The sequence below is a fragment of the Sabethes cyaneus genome, chromosome 3 (assembly GCF_943734655.1).
Source record: "Sabethes cyaneus chromosome 3, idSabCyanKW18_F2, whole genome shotgun sequence".
In the NCBI taxonomy this organism is placed as follows: Eukaryota; Metazoa; Arthropoda; class Insecta; order Diptera; family Culicidae; genus Sabethes; species Sabethes cyaneus.
This window is the reverse complement of record NC_071355.1, coordinates 76,826,177-76,852,674: the sequence shown is the minus strand read 5'-3', so window position 1 is coordinate 76,852,674 and position 26,498 is coordinate 76,826,177. Positions and strand designations below refer to the sequence as shown.

The 26,498-nt window shown below is 39.6% G+C and overlaps 1 protein-coding gene across 2 annotated transcripts; it reads right to left on the bottom strand.

Moving 5' to 3' along the window:
• Nucleotides 1-6,488: 6,488 nt before the first annotated feature.
• LOC128742667 (coiled-coil domain-containing protein 174) lies at nucleotides 6,489-26,293 on the bottom strand. Of its 2 annotated transcripts, XM_053839095.1 has the most exons (5): nucleotides 26,247-26,293; nucleotides 25,756-25,842; nucleotides 25,276-25,694; nucleotides 24,920-25,221; nucleotides 6,489-7,854 (listed from the first exon to the last, which is right to left on the bottom strand). In XM_053839095.1, the coding sequence occupies exons 2-5, from the start codon at nucleotides 25,795-25,797 to the stop codon at nucleotides 6,500-6,502; spliced, it is 2,118 nt and encodes a 705-aa protein (XP_053695070.1). In that variant the 5' UTR covers nucleotides 25,798-25,842; nucleotides 26,247-26,293; the 3' UTR covers nucleotides 6,489-6,499. The 2 variants fall into 2 exon arrangements, with proteins under 2 accessions (XP_053695070.1, XP_053695069.1); XM_053839094.1 differs by lacking the exon at nucleotides 26,247-26,293 and having other exon boundaries at nucleotides 25,756-25,880.
• Nucleotides 26,294-26,498: the final 205 nt, after the last annotated feature.

Below are 26,498 nucleotides of genomic sequence, written 5' to 3'. Positions count from 1 at the left end.
ACTTGCACAACCGGGCTGTATTCTGTCTAAAAAAAACTCAATAATAAGTATCAATTGTGCTTCACCGAACCATATATATTACGGGGTTTATCACTAGAGAAATCAACTGATTATAGCCGGATAGATTGGTGGAATTTCGCGTTCCAAGCTGAGATAATTTAGTCTTGATAACATTTTTTTTACTGCTAATCAACTGCAATACATTTAAAGTTTAATTCGGTCGATGCTAATACGGTTCGTTTTACAACCTTGCAGGCCATAAAATTTCAATTCGTGTGTGCAGGGGCACGATTATGAATCAATAACACTGGTCTTTGACTGACAACTCTTTGGCGTTTTTCATAAAATTTCCAAATATTTTCATCCTACTGTAATACTTTTTCAAAATACTGATCTGAGGGTCTGTTTTCATGCTTTATAATAAAGCTTACAACTTTTAGAAAAGAGTTAGTTTGGAATGCTTTTATTTTTTAACCATTCTTTGAATCGAAACACCTAAACTGCCGCTACTCATATAACAGTCCGATTTATATAGAAAACTCCATAGAGAATGGGACTGTTATGCGAGCAGCGGCAGGAAAGGTAAGTGATGAACATTAAATTTCACGAAAAAAGTGAAACAAATTATTTAATGTTATTTCAAAGGAATTCCCTCACTTAACTGTTGGCACCACTCATCAGCCAGCGTGCACCTTCATCAGTCACCAATCTGCCAATTCTTCATATGAGCAATGTCACTACTGACTGCTTTCTTCATCTTTAGTTTACAGGGTGTTCTATAAGTTCGAATACACTTTAAAAATATGTTTAAAAAATGAAAATACAAGATATTTTTTTCTGAGTCAATTTTTATTGAAGCAGTGTTTATTGAGAACCTTTACGACATATTTGGTGGAAGCACCCCCTCTTTGTACTTTATGACGAGCTTGATACGTTTCTCAAGAGAATTGCACGCGGCACGCACCTGGTCCATGGTCATCTCGTCCCAGATCACGGAAATGAGCTTCTTAAATTGGTTCATAGTGCTCACTTTATGTTCGCTCTGCTTGGCCAGCATGTACGACCATACATAAAAGTCCCGGGGATTAAGATCCGGGGAGCTGGGAGGCCACAAAGTCTTATCGAGAAAATCAGCCTAATTCTCCCGAAACCACGCTTGGACGATATTCGTCGTGTGGGCCGGGGTGTCGTTCTGTTGAAAGGCGTAATGATGTTTCCCGTAGAGGTCACGAAGTGCAAGGGCCGCAACCTTCTCCAGAACCTCGGTCTTATAGTACGCGGCGTTGATTTTTACGTTTTTCTCGATAAACACCAGTGGAATCTTCCCACGCTTTGATACGGCCCCCCAAACCATCACCAACGTGGCGCTCTGGAACCGCGAGATGTTTATGTGGGACGGGGGATACTGGCCAACGTCGGCGCCCACAGCTGATCATTTTGGACATTGTGCGACTATTGCAAGATGAAGAGTTTGTCATCAGATCAGTTTTGCTCTGTCCAGCCTCTTCTTCGTTGTAGCCTTCGTTACCCCGTTAACTTTGCGTTTCTTGTACGGCTTGCATCCCAGGTCCTTCGTCATGATGGTGTGGGTAGTTCCGATCGACACATCCAGGTCAACAGCGGTCTTCCGAATCGAGCGGTTCATTTTTCGACAAACCCACTCCCTCATCACCTTGATGGCTGCTGGCGTCCTCGCCGAACGCAGCTGACCGGATCTAGCACGGTCCTAGACCGAGCCCGTCTCCCGATACCGACGGATGGTGTTATAGATGAAATTCCGTTTCACCCCGTGGGATTTCAACCGCCGAAATATGTTGCCGGGTCGCTCACCTCTGACACCAATACCAACACACAGAATGCACAGGATGCGCACTTACACAACGATGAAAAGTCAAATTCGAATTTATTGAACACCCTGTGCGCCTTATTGGGCCGTATGATTAAAAGAGTTAGAGGAAATGCTCCCATACGATTTAAACGGGAAAAGCAAACTGTTTTATTCATACGGTCTATTATCTCCGGAACTTGAATTTGAATCTGCTAGGCAACTTGCTGCGGGCCTTATAGAGTTCGACCCCTGGGATTTGGTTGAAATCGATTTTCGCATAAGTTTCATCGTCCAGCAAGCACCTCATATAGTTTGCGAGCCCGGATGCTGGCCACAATTTGTTGTTTGAAGTTTCAGTTGAGCTTTGTATTTTCTCGGTAATATTTGTGCCTTCCAAAGGGACGGGTTCGGTAACAAAAGCATCAAGAGATGCCGAGAAGTGTCTGACACACCATTTTAGATCAAAAGTGGCTGAGCATATCTTCAACGACAACCATTCGCTGACCATTGACAACGCAAAAGTAATAAACAACTGCTCTACGTGGAAGATGGATGTAACGGAAAGTTTAGAGATTTACAACAGGTGCTCCTCCACTTTACTAAACAAAGACCCTGGAAACGGTTACTCTTGGCTTTTTATATATGTGCCAAAACACAGACATACAGAGACACACTCAGACGAAACAACTTCTGATTAAAAAACTTCGCTCTCTCTCCTTTCTCAGATCTCGGTTTCGCATTATTCGCATAATCCCATTAGGCTTTTTCAGGTTTTCCTCAATTTAGAATTCACCAATAGAATTTTGTTTACAATAGAATTAGTTTACCTACACTAACTGTAAAATTGCCTTGAGTAAAAGTCATAGGCGAAATACGTATCTGTCAAGAATAAAATACCCAGGTAACCAATAAGCATTTCCAATGCAATTTAAATGCAAACCAATAAGCATCTAAGTTGCCTTAAGGTGAAACGGTAGTGGATCCAAACATGGCCGGAAAAATGGGGCAATATCCTCACATGGGCGCCATCTTTTCGGCGATAGTTGGATTCAGTACCGCTTCACCTTGAATGCTACTTAAATGCTATTTTGTCAAAATTTGAGGCTATTTTACTACTAGCCCTCTTATAGTGCTGACAATGCTTATTTGCAGCTAGTTACCGACAAGAAGAATTTAAATAGAATTGTGGATGCCAATTTACAACAGTTATGCAGTCAAAAGTCTGATAAGCAGCAACCTGTAGTATAAAACGCCAGGGATGCTAATAAACGATTGATTTACTGCTTATACTAATGCTTGTTGGTTACCTGGGTATACATAGTAAAATTAAATTGGATAAGTTTTCTTTTTATTTAATTTTTAGGTTACGTATTCTACTAAGACGCTCCCAAAATTTCAGTAAATAATTTTCATTGTTCCAAGATTTTCACCTTTATGAACTACTATAGACATAGATGTTTGCGTTGTAGATAACTAAAAAGTGATACAATAATCTTATTCCGCAACCTATTGTTAGAAGCAAATACCACAAAATCCAATCTTCTTCTCATCCGTCAGATGTATAATAAATAGTTCTTCACATTTTACACATTATCCTCCTGCGTCCTGCCTGTTGTCTTGAATCCCTTTTACGACCGACCCCTTGCGAAACAGAAACCTTTAAAAATAAAAATTGCTTTCCACCTGGGGTATTTTCCAAGTGAATAAGTTTACCATTCGTCCCAGTAGCAACACCAATGCTAACAACTTTAAAATTAAATACGGTACGGGAGTTGAACAATACACATATCAATATGTTCTCCAACATTTGGCAGGTTTCATGTAATTCATATAAACGATTTATCAATTGTTCAATTGTCAACTAATGAATGATTTCACACCTTTTGTCTATATGATAACCCTAGTACTTAACATACCACGTAAGTCTCAATAGAGCAATAAATTTGCTTTTTTATCTTTCTACTGGTCATAAAAGGGTAGATCAACTGCAACCATTCACCGCAACAGCACGCGGTAGAGAAAAATAAAAATGCAATGAATAAATTAATCTGACAAATGCAGAGCTCTTGACTATAGTTACTATATATATAGTTCGGCGGATAGAAAACCAGGCGAATTGGCATCCCTGATTTATGAAATTAAATTTGAAATTATGGTGAAATGTGCAGGTTTTTACGAAAAATAATCACTGGCGGGTGTTGAAAATGACTAGTTCTATGAAAAGAAAGTGTATTTTTTTATCATTACTCCTGCATTTTGGATTTTGAAAAGCTTTTGGCTCCGCTTTTGACGTTTATTTGGCTCCCGATTTTCTATCCGCCGAACTATATATATAGTAACTATACTCTTGACTTGCTAAATAGAAATGCGATAAACAAACGACCTTTGGTTAGTTGTCTGCATTCGCTAGTGCCTATGCATGGAAATTTATGGAGGCTTATGATCCTGATTGAGAAGTCTTAATATAACACTCTGTGAAATTTGTTTAATAAGCATCAATCATCGATAGAGAACATTACATTAAATTTTAAACGTACTGCAAATCAAGACATTAGGTAGTGCACTAAAGCTTCTGATATATAAAATCCAACGTTTGTTTGTATGTTTACATATGCACCCGGACAAAATGTTTTGCTTGGTTCAGTCAAATTCTTGAATGAAATCATGATTTTGCGAAAAAAGAGATTGAGAAGAAAGAAAACATCACTTATACCGAACCGCTTATCTTAAATATGAAAAAAAAAAAACAAGGAAACCAGTTGATGATTAACTTTTCGAAGCAAACAGAAAGTATCTTTAGTCAACAAATATGCAAAAAATAAGAGATTTCAAACATTTTGGCATGTTTTTTTTCAGAACTATAATTGGTTAATTTTATGATTTTTATTAAGACACAATTTTTAAGTATTGATTTTTATCGATTTCTCATTATTTGCATTTGCATGCAGTTAATAAAAACTGAAGTAATGCTAAGTGTTGATTTTTATATAGGGGGAAGTCCCCCAGTACCAGACACCTAAGGATTTGCCTCGGATGTGTTTGTTGACGGCTTCCGATCGACCGACAGGATGTAAGTTCGAATCCGGGTGAGTGAAAAAAGGTATAATGGCGGCCTTGATTAATTTTGAGTCAACCAATGATTTCCTAATAAGTATCTCATTGAATTATAATATCAGTGATAATATAATTATCAAATCAGTGATAATTATATTGTCACTTTGCATACGAAAACCCGAATTTTCAACTCAAACGTAAAATTCGTATTACTATACGCCTGTGATATGTGGTGCGTCTCTGCGGAGACAACGCAAAAACTACAGTTATTTATTATTCACAGCTTCCGACATATTATGTGCGTGCGTGTTAGTCTGACAATTGGATATTCAACGAGGAATTCCATCATCGATGTTATCAACGGTCGATAGCAACCCAAGTAACAATTTGGGTTTTATAACACTCTTGCGATGGCATTTAATACCAAAATTGGTTATGAAAGCCGCCATAAGAGTACAATAAAACTCACATTGTTGCTTGGGAACAGGAATTTGAGAACATAGGTGAAAGTGGGTCGGAGGAGAGGACCGAACGAGATCTGTAGAGAAGCACTCGATTACAATCCACAAGGACAACGACGTAAAGGAAGACCCAAAGGCTCATGGCGACGCATCCAGGCTGTTAACGAGAATCTGTCCTGGCGACAGGTGAAAGCTATGGTGGGTAACCGTCGGCAGTGTAGATCTCTGATTTCAACCCTTTGTTTTACCGGACCGGCGGACATAGACCAATAAGTAACATTTGTCTGAACCGGTTGATTGTAAGAATTTGGAATACAAAACGGCTACCGGAGAAAGACAAAGGTGGGGTTATCTATGTAAAGGTTATCTGCCCGATCCACAAGAAAAGCGACAATCTGGGCTGTGAGAACCGCCAGAAATCATTTTCCACCGAAACTCATTAATTGTGAACCGATTTGTGAAAAGTTTTCAGGCCTGCTTCATTGAAGGACAATTAGCGATGAACGGAATCATTAAGCTGCAGCAGATCCATCAAAAGGATTTTTTTTGTTTAGATTATAGTTACTTTAACCAGTTTTGGGTCATTCGTGACTTCTGCGAGGTTGGGATTTGAACCCGGGTCCTCGGCGTGAGAGGTGTGAATGCTAACCACTACGCCGGGACTGACCCCTCAAAAGGATTTAAAGCAGCATATGATATTATCGAACACAGTGCTATGGAAAATAATGGACGAAACGGTAACTCAACAGACTGATTAAGATTGTGATGGGGGATTTCGGGTGGATTTTAGAGTTCATTCGAATCCAGCGGGTGACTACCTCTAGCTTGCCCGTTGTGAATATAGCGCTACAAGGTGTTATAAAAGGAGCGTGGCACAATCTAACAAATCTAATCAATTCGTCGACTTCACCGATGATATGGACATCGGTAAAAGATCTATGGCGATGGTTGATCAGTACACCAGAAGCAAGCGCGCAACAGAGAATATCTGGTTAAAGATAACTACGTCCAAAGCTAATATGTAAAGCTTTGCATTTAGCAGTGTTTTTGTTTTTCTCAAAATTTCTAATAATGGCTGTTAGCTCACAAACAGTAAAGAAAACTTAGCTACTATATAATAACTCATTATAAAATTCATTCATCACAAACGCACCGTTCAATAGTCTGCATTAGAGGTCCATTTATTCTTCGTCGACAAACTAGGTCCATCCGCTTTATCGGATTGATTCCGCAGGAACTTCAAACCGGCTTCAATGGATGCTTCTAAGGCCGATTTCGAGACTGGCGGTTGACGAGGTACCGGTTTTCGTTTGCCGGACGATGGGCCGTAATATTCAAAAGTGGGTGGTGGCGCAATTTGCACACCCCCCTCGGCATCGACTTGCCTACGCTCGATCTGCTGCTCAAATTCGTCGTCACTCAATTCGTTCCGTATAGGAATAGACTGTTGATGAGGCGGTTCAACAGTTTTGTTTGGAGCATCGTTTGTCTTAACAACCGAATCGTAATTCTTTCGCTTAAACTCCATTTTCTTGCCAGTGATCAATAACTTTTGATGTGGTTCTTCCGAGGGGATCTCACTAGAGAAAGGAGGTAGATTATTGGAAATTGTTTGGTCGACATGATCGAATTTTCGTTTAAACCCTTTTTTCTTACTAGTGAAAAATAATGTTCGATTCGTTTCCTCATGGAAAATATCGGTTTCCATACCTGGAATTGTTGGTAAACAGACCTCTTCTTTACTGCAACTAGATGTCGATTGTTGATTGCCATCTAGAAGCTTGTCAGTAGCGGAGGTACTATTGGTCCATCCAGTAGGACAAGGACCAATCAGTTCATCCTCGTCTTCATCTTCATTCTCGTATAGCTCTGAATTACTATACGATTGGAATAGTGGATTGTTAGACAATAATGTTTTTGGATTCCTGTCGTCATTTTGTATTTTGTCATCATCGCAATAAGATTTGAACAAAGGGTTATTTTTAAAGTTTTCCACACCTGCTGAAGGCTTTTCTACAGGTGGAGCAAATTCTTCAATTCTTTCCTTTCGCTTCATTTCGTTCCATTCCTCCTGAGACATAACATGCCATTCGCGAGCCGGTTTCCAATCCAACTCATCGTCTCTTTCTTTGCCTTGATCCCAAGGTCGCACGTGTTTCTGTCGTTCTCGTTCCCGTTTCTTTTCTTCCTTCGCTTTTTTCTTTAGCGCCTTGGCTTCTGCTTTCAATCTCTTTTTCTCAGCCGCTGTATCGTACAGTTCTTCGTCTTTAGCATCATTTTTTGCTGACTCTTCTTCGTCCTCCGGCGGCAACCCGAGCCGAGCTCGCTGCCTTGCCTTGGCCGCTTTGACTCTCTCCGCGATTATTTTATCGCGGGCTTTGCGCAAATCTTCCTTTTCTTTCTGCGCTTCCATCGTGGCTTCCCGTATGGAGTCCAGCTCATGCTGCTGGCGGATACGTTCCTCGCGATCGGTCGAAAACCCGTAGTAGCCAACGCCATGCTGACGGGCCTCTGTGGAAAATAGAAAGAAAGACATGATATGAAATATACATTCAGCTGAAAAATGTTCGAAATTAGTGAGCATCTTCACATTAACTTAACTAATCGACACAGATTTCACTTCCAACATGCAAGTCGCAGGCGATACAAGCATCTATCAAATTATTAAATAAATAGTAACATTAAAAGGAAAAGTCATGTCTTTCTCAATAAATTTTAGGTAAAGAATGAAATCAAACATGTGAGTATATTGGAACGGTGTCAAATCATGACATCGAACTATAACGGTATCTATTCCGAATAGATATAATTAACTTCGATTTGAAATTCGGCTTTGCAAGCCTAATTTAAAAAAAAATACTTTTCAAGAGAAAATACAATCCTTCAGTGAGAGAGACCGAACTCATTCGACAAGTAAACTACAAAAAAACTATCGATTTCATCATTACATATGGTCGGTGGATTGTATACCATTCCCCCGAAAACCATTCCCCAGAATTCCAAACCCCAGAATGACCCATTCCCCAGAAAACTATTTCCCAGAATATACTATTCTCCAGAAAACCATTCCCCAGAAAGTCATTATTCCGAAAATACCATTCCCCAGAAAGCCACTTCCCAGAACCTACCATTCCCTAGAAATCACCGCAATTACTTTCGTTAGTGAATTTCCGTGCAGTACAAGGACCTTCGTGACCATTCCCACCAATAATTCTATCAATTCGGCCTAGTCAATTGTTGGGTATATGCTGTCCTTACTCACTGCCGCTCGTTCGGACTTAACTACGGGATAACCTATATAGAGGTGGTTTCTGCGGGGGGACTGCCGCCGGTACATTCGGGTGAATGATTTTCTGGGGAATGGGATTCTAGGAAATGGGTTTCTGGGGAATGGGTTTCGAGGGAATGGCATACAATCTGGTTGGTGTTAAGTTGGACCGAACCAAGTAACAAAATTCTGATTTTGAGAAAAACGCGTTCAAAGTTTGCTGCTCTGCATGGTTTATAGCTATTAATCATTCAAAATCATCTCATATTTTTGGCATTGGCAAAATTCTCAATCGCTGTCATTAACTCTTTTTTTAATTTTGCGACTAAGACCGGTCTGATTTAACACCGACCATATGTAGTCGAAGAAACATTATTGCCTAACAATGAAATAATTACTGCCAGCAGGACTGAATATACCCCGTCATACTAAACTGACCCTAGAAACCTAGACACGAATAAAAGAATTCATGGAACGGTTACAAAACTTTCGTAAAAATAAAATTTTACTTTACGATGAAATCGCTTGCACGAAGCGTATGCTGCAAAACTATCCAACCCGCACCACGAAATGCCGACGCTTACATTGTTCTAATTATTTCATTTTGATAATTCGGGCAATTATATTTTTCCACTTACCTCGATGCTCTCGTTTGCGCGAAACAGCAGATTTTTCCCGGTTGTTATTACATTTTCCCTTCCCGTGGCAGCAGCGCCACCCCGCTGTCGCATAATCGACAGATGGTCGCTTTTCTCAAACGATTGTACGGCTCAAAACGAAGTATACTTCGTTCAACCTCGCCACTCCGACAAAGCGTCCTGCAGTACGATTATTACTTCCACCAGCTGGCCGGTCTACATTCCCATCCTCATCTGACCAGCAAAATGTTTGCCATCTTCTAGCTCCGCTAGTTTGCAATGCACACCCAACCGCCCGAGAAATGTTTGATAACAAAATGAGGATAATACGCGAAACATTCCCGATTAGAATGGAGTAGAAAAAAATAGTATCTCCTTATTATATTATAGTACTACCAAGTTGTAAGATTTTTTCAAACTCTATCTTGAAGTGGTAGAATTAAAAAAAAAACGAATATTTTTGTCGACGGTTTCCGAAACTATAAACTTTTGTTCGATCTCTGCATAATTGTTTACAAAATATGCATCAGTTGCGGCTTATTGTCAATGTCAGATCTCTTTAACTGGAGTATAGTAAATTGTTGATTTTACGATCGTTTTCCTCAAATTTCCATCCCACAATAATGCAATGTATATTAGTCAATGTTGACCGTCTGGCAGTTCGATAGAATGTCATAGAAGGATTTCGCACCAACTCGACCAGAGGTTAGCATGATCCCCTTAGAATCTAATGAAATTCTGTGTGTGTGTGAAAAGTTCATGTAAGCAGTGGCGACTCGTCCGCATGTTCAACCTGTTCATAGGACAGGCAACAAAATTCAACCCGACAAAATTTTTTTTCATCACTAGTTCATGATTTCGTTTGAACCGACGCACATGCAATACGAATAATTCGGTAAATTATTAGTTTAGTTTACGAAGCTGCTGAGCAAACTGTTCAACACGACGTTTGAACGTTGCTTTGATCTCAATGCACAAGCATATACCAACACATTATTCCTGGTGTTGATTCTGGGTACGAAGGATATAAAAAGAGAATGTGAAACAGCTTTTACTCGGGCGCATTATTGTCTCATTACTCGTTCATCTTCAGCATTGAACAACTTACTACCCCATATTCCTATGGCCTGCGCTTTGATTCCACTTTATCGAGTTACGAAGCTAATGAGCAAAACGTTCAATACGACGCTTGAACGTTGCTTTAGAGATTAGCACCAGGACAATGTATTGGTACGAAGGGGATGGCATGCATTATTCGCAAAATTTTCTCATTAACTCGTTCATCTTTAGCATTGAACAACTTACGCATATTGCTTGTGGTGCGTGTGGTGGTTATTCTTGAATTTGGTTCAATAGGTAAATTGAACGGAAAGTCTTAGGTTCGTAGTTAAAATTCAGAGACGGGTTTGCTGCTAAAGTAAACCGCCGTATTCCGTTGTTATTCAAATAATAGGGGTATTCCCGTAGCGCTTGTTATGTTGCGTATACGGAGTATTGCGTATTTAAACTGCCGCTACTCTGCCGCTTCCATAGAAACCGGAACTGCTATGCGAATTGCGGCAGCATATACACGAAATACACCGTTTACGCAACATAGCAAGCGCTACGTGCATACACCTAATGTTTGTTTTATGAATAAAATATAGAATTTCGATAATAAAAAAAGCTGCGTATTAATTTGTATTTTTCGCTGGTTGAACAGGTAAGCTAAACCACCACGAGTCGCCACTGCATGTAAGTAAGCAACTTTGCATACTCCCGCCCGCCTTCCAGCATTAGCGACTTTCACATAGTGGATTCGCCGAAGAGCTGCGCCAGCTCGTGGTTTATCCTTATCCTCTATACACCGTTCTAACATACCCCGCCAAAGATTACCCTGAACACACGACGTTCGAAAACGGCCAGTGCTTGCAAGTCCCCGTCGAGTATTGTTCACGTTTCGTACCTATAGAGGACTACCGGTATTATTAGCGTTTTGTGCATGATATATTTAGTACGTGGGTGAAGCTTATCAGACCTTAGGGTCTTGTAGAGTAAGTACGACTTTCGGCAAGAATACACCTGTGCATTTCTTTGCTATACAATTATTATCATCAACGTCTAGAGGTATACAAATTTGTCCACCACCTCGAACTCGCTAGCTGGTACTTGAAAATCCGCACGTTTCATAACACCTTCTAGCGCAATGTTGAACATGAGACAGGAAATGCGGTCGCCTTGACGAAGTCCCCTGCATGTTTCAAACGGGCTTGATAACGCGCCCGGTATCCTCACCAGGGCTTGAAAAGGGATCGCAAGTTGAATGTGACTGCCGTGAATGCGAACTTTCCGCATTCAAACTCCGCTTTTTGAACGATCATTTGACTGTTTTTTCAATTCAGTCAAGCTGCCGCTTGCGCTGCTGCCGCCTTACAATTCATGCGGCATCTCTGCAAAAGCAAACAGTCGATCTCCCGTTTTGCTTTGCGCTTTGAGAATATAAACTGCAAACTGACTGGAAGCATACGGTGACGTATTTTTTCGTTTCTCTTTTTGTCTCCAAATCGGCTGCTCACAGTAATAGTTTGTCACCCGGACGTCGGTCCGACGCAAGCAAAATATTCGTTTGTATTGGACGGAGTCCGACCGACTTCTTCCATGCACATGTAGTGGTTGTTTTTTTTTTGTAGTATTGAATCATACGATTGAATCATACGATTGTGCGGTTGCTTTTCGTAAGCGTGGTGACTGCCAGTCATTTGACTGTTTTGCAGTCATTCGCTGCTCCAAACGGTAAAGGCAACTTGATCGAAATGAAAATGTTAAAAAGCTTTAGAATCCGTTCATACTACTGCGTGCCATCGGCGTTTGACTGAGCAAACTGCCAGTTGTGTTATGCATAGCGTTCGTATTCCATCACTAAACGGACGGTGTGAACTTGAATGCGCGTTGGTGGGACTGCGGTAGAAAAAAAGGATCGGTCGAAGCCCTGATCCTCACACTCACACACCATCCACCGTGGCCTTAGTCTTGCATTCAGACTTTATAATTCTGATTGCCAGATCCTGACTATCAACCGATGCAGACAGATTACCAATGTATCCGGGCCCGACTTATTGTTCTTGAGCTGCTTGATGGCTTCGATCACTACTCCTATTTTGGCAGATCTCCATCAACTGCTTTCTCCTTTCGATCACCTCACGTTCTTTCGACAAGATCCCTCCGTTTTTACCCTGTTTCTTCCTGAGGGAGAAACAGCTGTTCTATGTCCTCGTTCTCAATTTATTCCAAGCGGCGCTTCTTATCCCGGAAAACTGAGTTTACTGTCAGTTTCTGTCTATAATGTTCCACGTTTTGCTGAGTCCCCTGCTGTAGCGTCGACGCCTGCACAGCATTGTTCTCGTGTAATACCATCTGGCATTCCTCGTTGTAATGTCGACACTTTTTAGCGATCCCAATGGCATCCACTGCACTGTTGATGGCTTCTTTAACGTCCTCCCAGTAGTCCCCGAGAGGGACTTTGTTTAGTTCTTCCTCAACCGGCAGTGCTACTTTTGCCTGTACTTAGCAGCGACTTCAGGTAACTTGAGTCGTTCCAGATTGTACTGTGGCGGGTGAAGGAAAGTTTTTGGCGCAGTTTAACTATCAAAAGATAGTGGTTAGAATCGCGTCACAGCAGGTTTTAATGTCGATGATATCCGAGAAGTGCCTTCCATCAATTAAAACGTGGTCGATTTCCGAGTCGGTCGGTTGATATTCAGCTCAACTGCCATTTTCCGTACGGAACCTTCAGTACGGGTACCTTTTAGACCTCTGCGGTTCTAACGCTTCGTTTTCCTCTGTTTTTTATACGGTTTTCAACCGATCCCGTCTCGACGAATCTTTTTACTATATAGTATGAAAGTCCTCTTCTTATGCCGAGTTGTTTGAGGTCACGAAAAATAGTGCTGCATGCAGCTCCGTTTCGGAATTTATTTATTATCAACGACCGTAACTTAAACATTAGTACGTGTACACCGAACGAGACACAATACAAACTACATCAAGTAAAACTTAAATCATAATGACACACATACATGGTATTAGTTTGGTTGTATTAATTGTATATGCCGTTGCAAGCACACAGTGTTCAGATTAAAAACGGTCAAACGAACTGGGGTCCACGGTACTAGTCTTGCCCTGGGATGATCCGGTTCGACTGCCTCCTTACTAACATCGATGCGCTTTAATACGTCTGCCAATGCTAGCGAATAGGAGGGCTTTGCTGCAACGACTATTCATCTTTGATCTGCTAGGAGTTAATATAGACAGCCCGGAGCTCGACGCATACTCGAGGCATACTCGACGAGCTGATTTCTTTAGGCTTCCATTGCACCGTATCAGTTCGCTCAAAACAATCCAATTGACGTATGTTGTGTATTTAATACTGTTTCTGACGATTATGATTTTAATGTTACTCGGACTAGTTTCAAACTTAGAATAAGTAATCACTAAGAACTTTCTGTACGAAATTTCGAAGACTGGTATAAATAAATAAATAAATAAATAAATTACTTTTAAGGTTCAGAAAAGATCAATTTTGCGGTTCAAAGGTACAGGGTACCAGCGAGCCACATGCCCTGAGGGGTGTTGTGGGTTCGAATCAGGTTGTAATCTCAGGTTATAGCTTGGTTCAACCCATGCACCTTCCAGCATTGGACAAAAGTTAGAAGGCACAACGACTACCTGTTAAGCGTAGCTACCAATAACCTCCCCCCCTCTCTCACCTTTTCTCTCTTTCCCCTCCATTCCAAAAAAAATTCATAGCTTTCCCCAATCGTCCCTTCATCAATTGTAGAACCACCGTTTCAAAAAATATTCATATATATGCTTGACCGCATTTCGACGTAAAGACTAAAAACACGAGGTTGGTCTATACAAATATCCACTTTTCAATTATATTTTTGAAAATTTTTTACACCGCTCACCAGATTCCTAAATGCGGGGCAAACCAACAACCGGGTTGAAAGCCCCATTAAGAAGCAAATAAATCAATAAATATTACTACAATAGAGTTTTCCGTGCTTTCATGATGTGCTACTACAATGAAACCGCAACAACCAAAATTTCTAACGTATTTGGTGTAAATTCGTCACATTTCACGTGACAGATGAATATTGTTGATGAAGCTTCTGTGTTCAAAATTATGATAGCCCAAACTTTCAGATAAGCGCTTTTGTAGTATTTCGTCTTACTCTATCCAAATACGTTACAGAATTCGACTTTACTATGACTTAGTATTAGTATTATTTACTATGACTTAGTATACTTAGTACTCGTATGAAGCACAACACACTCAATACACCGCTTATCTTAATAGTTGTATTATTTAAACCATTTTTCGTATCATCGAATCATTCTAATTATACAAATAAGATTTCTCCAATAACTAAAGCTTATATTTCAATGGATCTAATTTAAAATTTATTTTAAATCTATGAACGTATTGACGAAGGAAAAATTAAATGGAAGTGTCCAAAATTAAGTACGCGTAACGCACTAATTAACCGGACAAATATCGTGCCATCAAAACGAAATTATAAGAAATAAACATTTAGAGTGAATATAAAACAATGTATTTTTAGACATATAATGGTCAAAAGATTTTTCTATAAAAATTATTTAAAAATCAAATTCAGCTTAGAAACTAAACTTGCAGATATATTTCTATTGTAACACATACAAAGTACAAAACAAACAAAAAGCCACCGACAGCGATCGGGATGCAATACAGCTCGGGTTCCGAAGCATTCCAGCCGGCAAAAAGCACAACCAAAGCCAAATCCGGCGAGCAATGATTTTCTGTAACTATATATTCTGTGTAGTTCTACTGTTACGACTGTTACTACTTTCAACAATGGCAAAGCGGTGAAGCAGATTTTCATTCAACTTTTAATTAAATTATGACTATCCCATGTAACGTTGCGAACTGGTGTATGCTCCACACCAGTTACCAGAGCAGACGGAAAACTGGAGCAACAAATTACCCCTATTCGGCACAGTTTCCATCAAGAAATGGACCCCAATATCCCACTCTGGCTCGGGAAATCAATGCAAAACTGCGGCAAGGTTTTCCAGCAATAATTAATAGAAGGAAAATAGTTACCTTTAGTGAAAACTAATTGAAGTAATTTAATTTTCATGAGAACTAAAACTTGCTAAAAATTTTGGAATAATTCAATTTTCGCACAAAAACGTGTCCTTCAGAGTGACTAAAATATAAGATGGAACTGTACTGCACTGTTGAACTTTTTAATGAAATTAATGAATATTTACATATTGCATTTAGCATTTAGTTAGTTTGGAGGAGAAGTACAGAATGGATACGTTATGTACTAATCCTCCACACTAACTAAGAGTTAGTATGACTAGAATTAGAACTACAAAATAACGTGTTTCTTTTATCTCCTACTAAGCAGTTTAAATTTTCACCAAATTCTGCAAACAGTAATAAATATAATAATATATTGAAATGCTTGGTATTTGTTTTTTAAGGATAATAACATTAATAATGAAATGAATTGAATAAAAATCAAAAGAGGCGAACCAGCCGCAGGCTGAAAACCTCTCTAATATAGAATTAAAAAAAAAAAAAAAAAAAAAAAATAAAAATCAAAAAGGGTTTCTAAACATTATGATACAAGGCACATACCACTCCATATGTGATGTAGACTGAGGAACCGCGAATAAATAAAACTATGTCCGTAACAACTGCCAAAAGTCATCGCAACAAGACTAACATTCGAATTATCCTGAAGTTAGTTTGAATCCTTTTGGGAATAACGATCTTGCCAGGTTGACACAGTGTGTTAAAAAGGCATTTTTCAAAATTATCGTACCAGATGGGCCGAAGGATTCTAGAATTTCATGAGATGTTGTACGCGGGCATAGCCTATTCATAGACGTATGAATGAATACAATATTCAACCAATTTGATGCATCCTATTCTTCCAGAAAATTCCAAAGGTTAGTTATCCGATTTTCTCGGGGATCGCTGATTTTAAAAATTTGTATCTCTGAAACTAAGCATTACAATGCTTTTTTGAATGAGAATGTAGGCCAATTTTCTCAGCAATCAAAGTATCTTGAAAAATATTTACTCAAAATTGTTCAAGTCGTCGAAGAAGTTAGGGAACCTACTTCTTGGAAAATTGTCAAAATATCTTTTTCTTGTTTGTTTATTCATAGTATTTTAGTGATAAAAATTCACGATAATGCTTCTTGGGTGTTGATTTGGGCGATTAACTCGATTTTTGGATTTCCATGGAATCCTGTACGTTAATTCTGAAAAATAGAGTATAGCAGTATAGCAACAAAGCAAAGTTTTGAGGACTTGAATGAACGCCTTGCGTTTAAAAAGTCCTAATAAACTAATAATAACAACAACAGCAACAAAGCAAAATTTTGATTGCAATCTGAATATTCTAAGTATATGTAGAAAATAAATCGCATCCCTCTCCAACCATCAATACAATACAGATGTTTCAAAATCCAATCTAGCGCAGTACTGTCAGCGACCGTCACACCACCGTTTCTAAAGCGGGGTTCTACCAATTGAGTGCAGTATATGGCATTTTGGCACACTATCATCAATTTCAGTTGCGTAATCAGGTTTCTACATTTTGGTTACATCTACATTTTGGGTATAAATGGGGTCATAACAAATATTAAGAAATGTGTTATGTGTAAATAGCATTACTGTCCTTTTAACCATCAACTAGTTTGTAACTCTTACCCACCCAACTGTTGCGGAACGGTGACTTGCTCTTGTATGCACTGGCGACGAGTAGCAGGTTATGCCGATTTCCATGAGCCCACAGCAAATGCATAAGCAGTGAAGCACGTTTGGACCGGAATAATTCCCGTACCTGCAACATGACCTGCTCTCAAAATGATGAATTCGATAAGCTCATCGCATTCGGCTATGATTCCATGTTTATGAATAATTATTTCTGTGCCATAAGCTACAGCTTAATCGGACAGACGGCAAACAAATGTATTATTCAACAGGATGGAATGGGAACCGTGGACTTGGACTTGCAGCTATCGACGAGTTGAGGCAGACTGTAATTGTTTTAGGGTAATTTGTGAATGCAGACTCCACCTAGCCAGCCTCACTAACTGAAACTTGGTTCTTGGCATGTCCCGGCCGGCGTAAGTGAAACGGAAATTAAGCAGACCATGCAAACCACTGTATCACAATAAATGGATTGAGAATTGCGCTACTGTTCGGCTGGCGTCAGGGGGAAAGCCTACCCAATCGCATGAAAATGAAAATGGAACTGTTCGTGACAATGCTGTTTTATGGTGATTTGTTGCGGTTTAATCGTCTTACACATATGTGCTAGGCTAATTTGCCGTAAGGGAAATGTTTTTGCACATTTATGAGTGATAGTACTTGTGGAAAATGTAACTGTTGAAACAGCAGAGGTCAACCCACTGAATACGTTAGGAAACAGTTGAGAAAACATGTTTATTAAAAGTAAAAACCCTACTTTGGTTCAGCGTTGAGTCGCTTAATTTGGTAATAATTTTATGTCAATTCGTCCAGGAGGTGTAAGGGAAGTAAACTATCAAAAATTTACAATAATAGTGGTGTGCCATACAATATATTTTCAAGCGATTTCCCAATACATTTTCTAACGATTTGTACATCATACTGCACTGTAATATATTTGCTATTGTGTCAGTATACTTGGGACATGATGTTTTGTAGTTTTTTAATTTTGCAAATATTATAAACAGACAGGGATGGCTCGATCAATTTGACACAATTTTGATTCATTTGCCAGTAGTGTTCAGCCAATAAAAAAATTGAAAAAGCTATATACGGGACGTTTGTAAAACTAGTTATTATTTACAATTCTGCTGAATAATGCTAGACTGCATCTTTTGTATTCATAATGCTATACAGCTGCTATTTTCTGGCAGCATTGTAGTACCGTAAATACAGAAGATAAGGGGCCGTGCACTAATTACGTAAGGCATAATGGGGGGAGGGGGTGTTCCGCGAAATCTTACAAAATCTTATTTGGGGGGTTTAATCATTTCTTACCTAAGATTTTCACACACGAAAAAATTGTGAAAAATTCACATTTTTAATAGCAACTCATATTAGTTGTTACAAAAAGTTTTAAATTAATAAGTTGTGAAGTGTCGAAATCCTTCATACTGCAAGGAAAGGCATACCAACCTGCTGAGTATTTTAGCCTTGCCCACTCAGGGAAACAACAGCTACTTGTTCTTGAGCCATCTGATGTCATCGGTTTATGCTATCCAGCTTTCCACGAGCGATGAGGGTGGCTGATGGGTACAACTTTCTGAAGGGCACAGCTTAGTTAGCGGTTACTGCGGTTACTATGGAAACCGCTACGGTTGTTTGCTGGTTGAGAGGAAAAATGTAAACATTGTTTTGTTTTCGCAGACCAGCCGAAAAGGAATTTAGCTATACGGAAGCGCAGTATTGTAACTATTCTTTGCTGAAATATTGTCACATTGACCCAATGCAAAGACTATTTCACAAAATAATAGCTAAGAAAGCACAAAAATTCGATTTTCTTCAACTAAATTCCTCTTCGGCTGGTCTGCAAAAATGTTTACCAATCACCAAACAACCATAGTGGCTTCCATAGTAACCGCAGTAACCGCTCCTGCATTGAATGTCATAACCTAACTACGCCCTTCAGAAAGTTGTACCCATCAGCCGCCATTATCGTTCGTGGAAAGCTGGATTATTCCAACATATTTCGTTGCAATTACTTATCTCAATCCCGTAAGGCAGCCGCAAAATCCCTTATGCTATCACGAGAAACATTTTTGTTTAAAAGTAGCTTATTCAACTAATGTATAGCTGTACCAATGGAACTAGTGCTAAGCTACTATACAACAAAAATGTTTCTAGGGATGTATTGTTCTTCTGTTCCTAAAGATCCTGAATGCCGCATGTGACTAGAGTGGGGTCAGTATTTTGCTTCAAAGTAAACCGCGGGTGATCATCACAGATCTGTACATCAGACGCAACGGAGTGCCAATTCCAACATAAGACTATGTCGCGTGGCATCTAGAAGAGGCAAAGAAGTTCTTTGTACGCTACTTGACGAGGACACGTGTTTAGACGATTTAGAGTGGATCAATGCGCATTAAGTGAACGCTGGTAAGTTTTTGAGCATACACCAACATTTATTGACAACCTCAATGCTGAAATACGTTCTGTTCGTGAGTGGGCCATAAAGGGATTTACAACAGATAATGGATATTGTTTTTTTAAATAATTTTATTGAACGTTGGTTTTTATAAACTTGTTTAAACTTTGTTGACTGTTTCAATATTCTTTCAATGTCTAACTTTTTAAATAAAACTTTTTTTTTTGTTTCAAAAAATCTTACTAAGATTTTTTTCTGGGGGGAGGGGGGATTGGCCAAAATCTTACAAAATCTTATATCTTATAAATACAGCAAAAATTTATTCAGCAACCAGCTGACCCGACAAACTTCGTATTGTCACAAATTAAACTGTGCTGTACATAAATCGTGAATCTCGGATGACCTTTGTCACAATCTCGTTTCCAAGGAGTTCAACCTTAGATGATTCATTTTGGCAATTACGTAACTATGAAAGCATGGGCAATATACAAATTTTCAATTTTTGTTTCATAGTAAAGTAGAAAACAAATCCCCTATTGTTTAGCCACATAAAAAAAGCGGATAGCATTTGAAAATTCGCCGTGATTGTATAACATTTCGCCGAATACCATTTTGCGGAAAACCAATTCTCGGTTGACCATAACGCGGAATATACCATTTCGCGAAAAACCTTTTCGCGGAAAGTGCTACTTCGCAGGGGTGATCCTTTCCTTATTCGCTGTTGATCGTTCGGACCCAACTGAAGGAAAGTAATAGAGGTCAGTAGACCTAGGTAAACAAATAAACCTAGACAGCGGTAATTTCTGCGGGGAAAGTGCCCCCCTCAGTGGCCAGCGCCTCCGACGGCGGGTTGCTGGCAATGCTCACGCCCTGCTGCCGTCTCTTTAAGTGGTTTTTGACGGTCTTCTTATTGAGTAATGTTTTATGGAAGAGTTTAAAATTTCTCGAGTTCGATTAGTTTTTGAGTTACACAAAAATTTCTGTTTCATTTGTATGAGAGTCCCCTCCCCCCGTACTACTGGGGTCTCAAACCAACATGAAATAAATTCAAGTCCCCAAAATCCCTCACATGCCAAATTAGGTTCTATTTACTTGATTAGTTCTCGATCTATGAGGAAATTTTTGTTTCATTTGTATGGGAGCCCTCCCCCCCTTCCCTTTTACCCACACATACCAAATTTGATTCGACTACTTGATTAGTTCTCGAATCATGCAGAAATTTGTGTTTCATTTGTACGAGAGCCCCTCTCTTAGAAGGGGCAGGGGTCTCAGTGCGCCGAGACGACGAGATTTTGCTTTTGCAGTGCTTTTCTGTTTTGCTCTGTTCCCGAGTGAGCGTCAGTTTTGTTTCATCTTTCTTTTTCTGCCGGAGCACTACCGAATGCCTGCTCTCAATGTCAAGGAGCATATCGTTTCAGTTCATATAATTGCCTGTCCCATGTTCTCTTTGGGATACGGAGCAAATAATATTTTGTCTCCAGTGTGCGAAGAAAATATTACCTCTGCTTGTAGTTGTGCTCCCTCTGCGCAAGATGAGTGATTATAAGAGAAAACGGTATTCAGGCATCATTCGGAGAGAGAGTAAACGGTCGAACAGAAAACGAACGCTCTTGGTTGTGTGAGAAGCAGATTGCTCTGTCTCTATATGCTGAAGATGAGCAAAATTAAGCTTACCTAAAACTCCTACATGCCAAATTTGGTTCCATTTGCTTGATTAGTTTTTCGAGTTATGCATAAATTTGTGTTTCATTTCTATGCGCCCCCCCCCCCCCCCCCTCTCTTAGAGAGGGAAGAGATCTCTAACCATCATAAAAACCTTCTCCGGCCCCAGAAATCCCTGCATACAAACTTTCATGCCGATCAGTTCAGTAGTTTCCGAGTCTATAAGGAACATACGGACAGACAGACAGAAATTCATTTTTTTTGTTAGATTATAGTCACTTTAACAGCTTATGTCATTCGTGACTTCTGCGGGGTTGGGATTTGAATCCGGGTCCTCGGCGTGAGAGGCGTGAATGCTGACCACTACGCCGGGACTGACCCCCGGAAATTCATTTTTATAAGTATAGATATTGTAGATAATAACTATTTCTACAAATGTCCCATATATAACTTTTTTGTAATTTTGCTTGGCTGAACTGTTAAATGAATCAAGATTGAGTCAAAGTAATCAAGCCATCCCTGTGACCATGTAAACACACTTTTCAATTTAAATTTAATTTAATTTAATAAATAAATCAATAAAGATAAAACTAATCGATATTTTTTAGTTCAGATATTAACTCGGACTTGACGCAATAAGACGCCACTTCTGTAAATCCATCTACCGCAACCCGGGGGAAATTGCTCACTGGGATGAAAGTGATCAAACGTACGAGTAAACCAATTTAAAGTTTTGGAGGTATTGTGAAATTAAATTTAAAGCCTTTTTTTTATATAATATACTTAAAACTAAACCACTTACTTACTTATTCTAGTGCGATATATCCCTTAGGATTTTACCGGCATAGCAAATATTCTGCCAACAAACTCGATCCATAGCACTCCGTCTCAAATTTTTCGAGTGTCCCACACTTTACAAGTCTTGTTTCATCTGGTCTAACATTCTAGCATGATGCGCACCTCTGCGTCTGGTACTGATCGGTTCGAGACGAACACCATTTTTGCAGGGTTGTTGTCCATTATTCTCACAACAGGTCCCGCCCATTGTACCTTTTGAGTCTTAGCACCTTTCTGAATACTGGGGGTATGAAATGGGGAAGGCAACTAGGAAGAAGCGCCCAACATAGCTCTAGCCATCCCAAGCCCCTACCTAGCGCCTCCACGTGGCCCTACCTGGAAATACTTCAATTTGTATAATTGAGTAGCCAAGCTAGGAGGTGCGGGGTCGTGCGGTTTTCAGTTCCTAACCTTACAAATGTAGTTTTAGGCAACCATTAAACCACACGACTTTAATTTCAAGTATTATATGATTTATACTAATTTTTTGGTAAACTAATCTATTTTCAGAGAGCGAAATAAGGCGCTATATCCTTGGCCAATTGCAGCCTGGCTTCTGGTCTAAATGCCATTAGTTCATCCCTGAGGGTCCGGAGTATCACATAACCCTTATTAGCAAAGATACTCCCAACGACTGTAAATAAATCATTATCTATGTATATGGGAAGCGTTTGGTACGGGAGGTCCACGCTTTCTTCCTTCCCTTGATTTCAAGGAGTTTGATGGAATTAGGTATTTTTTCTAGTTCCACTTGATTCCTTGGAATTCTCTCTGCGGTACATGCTGCGCAGTTGGCCTGGCCGTTGACAAGAAAAATGATTGATTCAAGTAATCGTCATTTTCCAGGATGCCTTCCAGAATTGGCTGCGTTAGTGTGAGATTAGATTAGATTAGAGATTAGCACCTTTCTGAATACTGGGTTCCTTCCTTTTTCTTCATACACCGTCCTCACATGCACCACCAAACATGATCCTAAGCACATGTCGTTCAAAAACGGCCAGTACTTTCAAGCCCCGTCGAGCATTGTCCACTGGTCTTATTAGCGTTTCGTACATCATACATTTAGTACGGTTGTGAAGCTAGCCAGACCTTCAGCATCTTTGGCTCGAGCAGCACGTGCCAGACCTTAGGATCTTGTTGAGTCCGTAGTAAGCACTACTTCCGGCAAGAATATGTATGTGTATTTCTCCGACGTCATCCAAGACCCGAGGTATACAAACTCGACCATCACCTCAAACTCGTTCACCATACTTTTGCCTATGCAAGCTCGATTCGAGATCAGAGCAGAAGAGCGCGAAAAAAGAGATTATACTGTCGGTTGAAAAAGAGAAGTCCCGTGACCACCAAGATCAATTGACGTGCTTTAGATTTACTCCGTGTCGGTGATAATCCCTTTTCTTCCTCCATTTGATATCCGTTATATTCACCACTAATCCAACCTTTACTGCTTTACAAAAAAACTGCTTTACAATAGAGCTTGGTATACTGCTCCAGTAACCACTTGGAACATCCTTCCGACAATGTTCACGTCGACAGTGTAACAAATAGATTGGCTAGATTTGTTGAAATCGTGCCCCGCATGTTAAAACCTGTACATTTCATAACACCTTCTAATGCGATTTGAACAGGACGCACGAAATGCCATGACCTTGACCATCGTGGCTTTAATCAGTCTTGTCAACTCCCCGTAAAAGCCGTTTTATATCCATAATTTTTCTTACGATCGATGATATCGTAGGCGGCCTTAATATCTATGAAACAAGTGGTGCGTAGGAACTTGGTATTAACGACATTTTTGTAGGATCTGTCGCAACACAAAGATTTGGTCCGTTGTCCGTTCACAAAACTTGCTTGATAACTTCCTACGAATCACTCGATAGTTCTCAAGATCCCTCCGTCTTTATCCCGACGACTGAGAACGGTATGGGTGCTCCATGTCCTTACACTCTATTTCTTCCAAGCGGCGCTTCTTATCCCGAAAAAACTATGCATCTGGGTTTGCTGTCTTCATTTCTGTCTATAACGTCCCACGTCTTGACGGATGCCCTACTGCAGCATCGACACCCGCACTGCATTCTTCTCGTTTAACATTCTCTGGCATTCCTCGTCGAACCAGTTGTTACGTCAATCCCTTTCAGCAAACCCAATGGCACCTTACACTGCTCATCAGCAATACTCGAGAAGGACTTTGCATAGCTCTGCCTCACCGGCAGCGTTACCACAAGGCTTTGGTCTTCAACCTAAGCGCTGAGCTCTTCTATGACATTTTAACGTTATGTCGTGGGCAGTTGTCGTATTCACGCCCAAGCAGTAAGTATCAAAAAGCATCTTTATTTAATATTTAACGATTAAAAAATAATGAGTAACACGAATTATAACACCTTCCATGCGATTTCAAAATCATGAAAATCAAGTTAGTCGTTCAAAAGTTGATTTTTTTAGAGAAAAGCAAAGATTGGGAACACGACGATAATAATGAACTATACATAAATTCCTGTAATGTCTTTTAAATTCATGTCAATAAAATTTTCTTACAAAATTTCATCAAATTTTTAGTTTCGGAGTGTTAAACTCTCTCATTTGATACTAAGATACCTAGTTAATACCAGATTCATTAGGCCGTATGAATAAAAGAGTTAGAGCAAATGCTGCCATACGATTTAAACGGAAAAAGCTAAGTAAACTGTTTTGTTCATACGGCCTATTATCTTGGTTAAAATCGTTATACAATATTATACATGTGATGTGTTGAAAACAACTGCTCATAACTTTTAAAGTAAACGTAATAAAAAAAAAACAATACAATAACAATCTAATAATTCTAATAATAATTGCCTGTCAAACAAGACTAATAACGCATAAGTCGGTTTGGCCATCTCTGAGAAACGTTCGGCCAATGGACACCTGCACTACTTGTTGGAAAACCTTTACCGTTAGACCAAGTGTACGGAACTGGGGAGCTCACGGTGTATATAGTAATGAAGAAAATTTTAATAACATTGAAAACTTACCATCGTAAAGCACATCTTGGTAGGTCACTGCTTCCTTTTCAAGATTTTCTTTGTCTTGTTTGGCCCATTGTTCCCGCACTGCGCGGAACCTCTCTCCAATGGTATCTTCCGTGATTGCCATTGACGGAACAGGCCCAATGGTTTCATTATTATCATCGCTGTAGTTCGCCTCCTCGGTTCGCGCTCGTTGCCCCTCTCGTGGGCTCGTCGCTCGAGCCAGTTCTCTATCTTTCAGCAAACAATCTTCTAACTCTTCTTTCCGACAACGTCGGCTTCTTCCCAAAAAATCTGTGAATTCCACCCTGTAACAAATTTGTGTTATAGAAAGCAATGTTATTATAAATCCCAAATAATACCAATCGTCTTCCGATTCCTTGGGTCGTCTGCCTAGCTTTTCAAGCAGATCATTTTCCGAATCTTCATCGGAGCTACTACTTCGATATTGTTGCTCAGAAGATGACAGCCCGGTTTGCTTCTTTCGGTTAAACATGACCAGACAATTTTCGTCACTGTTTAATGAACCACCAGATGCTACCATCTTGTCATAGTACCGAGCCTTAGCAGTTAGAACCTTCTTAGAGCGCTCTAGAGCAGCTGAATCTTCTAACTCCAGCGGTACTGGGGCCGATTGGACAGCTCGTTTTTTCTCAGATCCATTATCAGCTGTTTCTAGTTTTGGTACTCTTTTTGGCACGAAATCATCGATCGAATTGAACGCTTTGGCACGACTAACTTCCTCCTGCTTGCGAAGCAATTCCGCTTTCAGGCTAAGAAGCTGTGGTAGAAATCATTAGAAAATTATACAGAACTATTAAGAGAAGTATCTCTATGCTTACCGATGACTTGTCTATATCTATTTTCTTATTGGGATCATTCATTGTCTTTTAATTTGCTTGTTTAGATGAAAATACAGTAGGTGAAATCTGTAGCGGATAAACCAACAAACGTTTTAGCACCGTAGGCGGACAGTGGAACAAAATTTGGAAATGTTTAGAAAAAGTTGTAAAGCAAACCGCAAACGTCAAAATCATATGACTCAACCATACTCGATTCTTTTTACAAAAAGACTTAAGTAATATTGGGGGTACACTGTATACAGATATTTGTACATGCATAAATCTCAGTTGCAGTGATTTTTGGCTGTACTAATGTTCCTGAATTTTAAAGTACTCCATAAACTATTTATGATATTTAAAAGATTAGATCGAGAAATTAAAATACTCCGGAGAAAACGGTAGGGTCCCAAATTTAAGTAAGCACGAATATCTGTATCTACGGCAGTTCTGCTCTCTAACGACTTTGGGTTTTGGAGTTTTAGTTTTCGTACCATTTATTGCGGAAACCAGAAATGCCCGCCTTTTCCGAAGCAGAAAAATGATAGCAGTCTTTCGCAAAACATATTTTTGTCATTTTTGTAGCACACCTTCCACTTCTAGTTTTTGCACAAAACAAACAACCACAATCACAACAAATCACCCTCAGCAAATCACGTCTGCGTGCGTTGGTTGATTGGTTTGTATGGTTTGTATACCCGAGAGTTTAAAAAGTAAAAAACATGCGGAATGTGCATGTAATAAAA

What these genes read in the sequence shown, in the direction of transcription:
- LOC128742667 (XM_053839095.1), bottom strand. Translation starts at nt 25,797, where the DNA reads ATGAATGATCCCAATAAGAAAATAGATATAGACAAGTCATCG. An exon ending in AAGGAATCGGAAGACGATTG is followed by an intron (nt 25,222 to 25,275) that starts GTATTATTTGGG and finishes AATTTGTTACAG; the next exon opens with GGTGGAATTCACAGATTTTT. An exon ending in CCAAGATGTGCTTTACGATG is followed by an intron (nt 7,855 to 24,919) that starts GTAAGTTTTCAA and finishes TATTTTCCACAG; the next exon opens with AGGCCCGTCAGCATGGCGTT.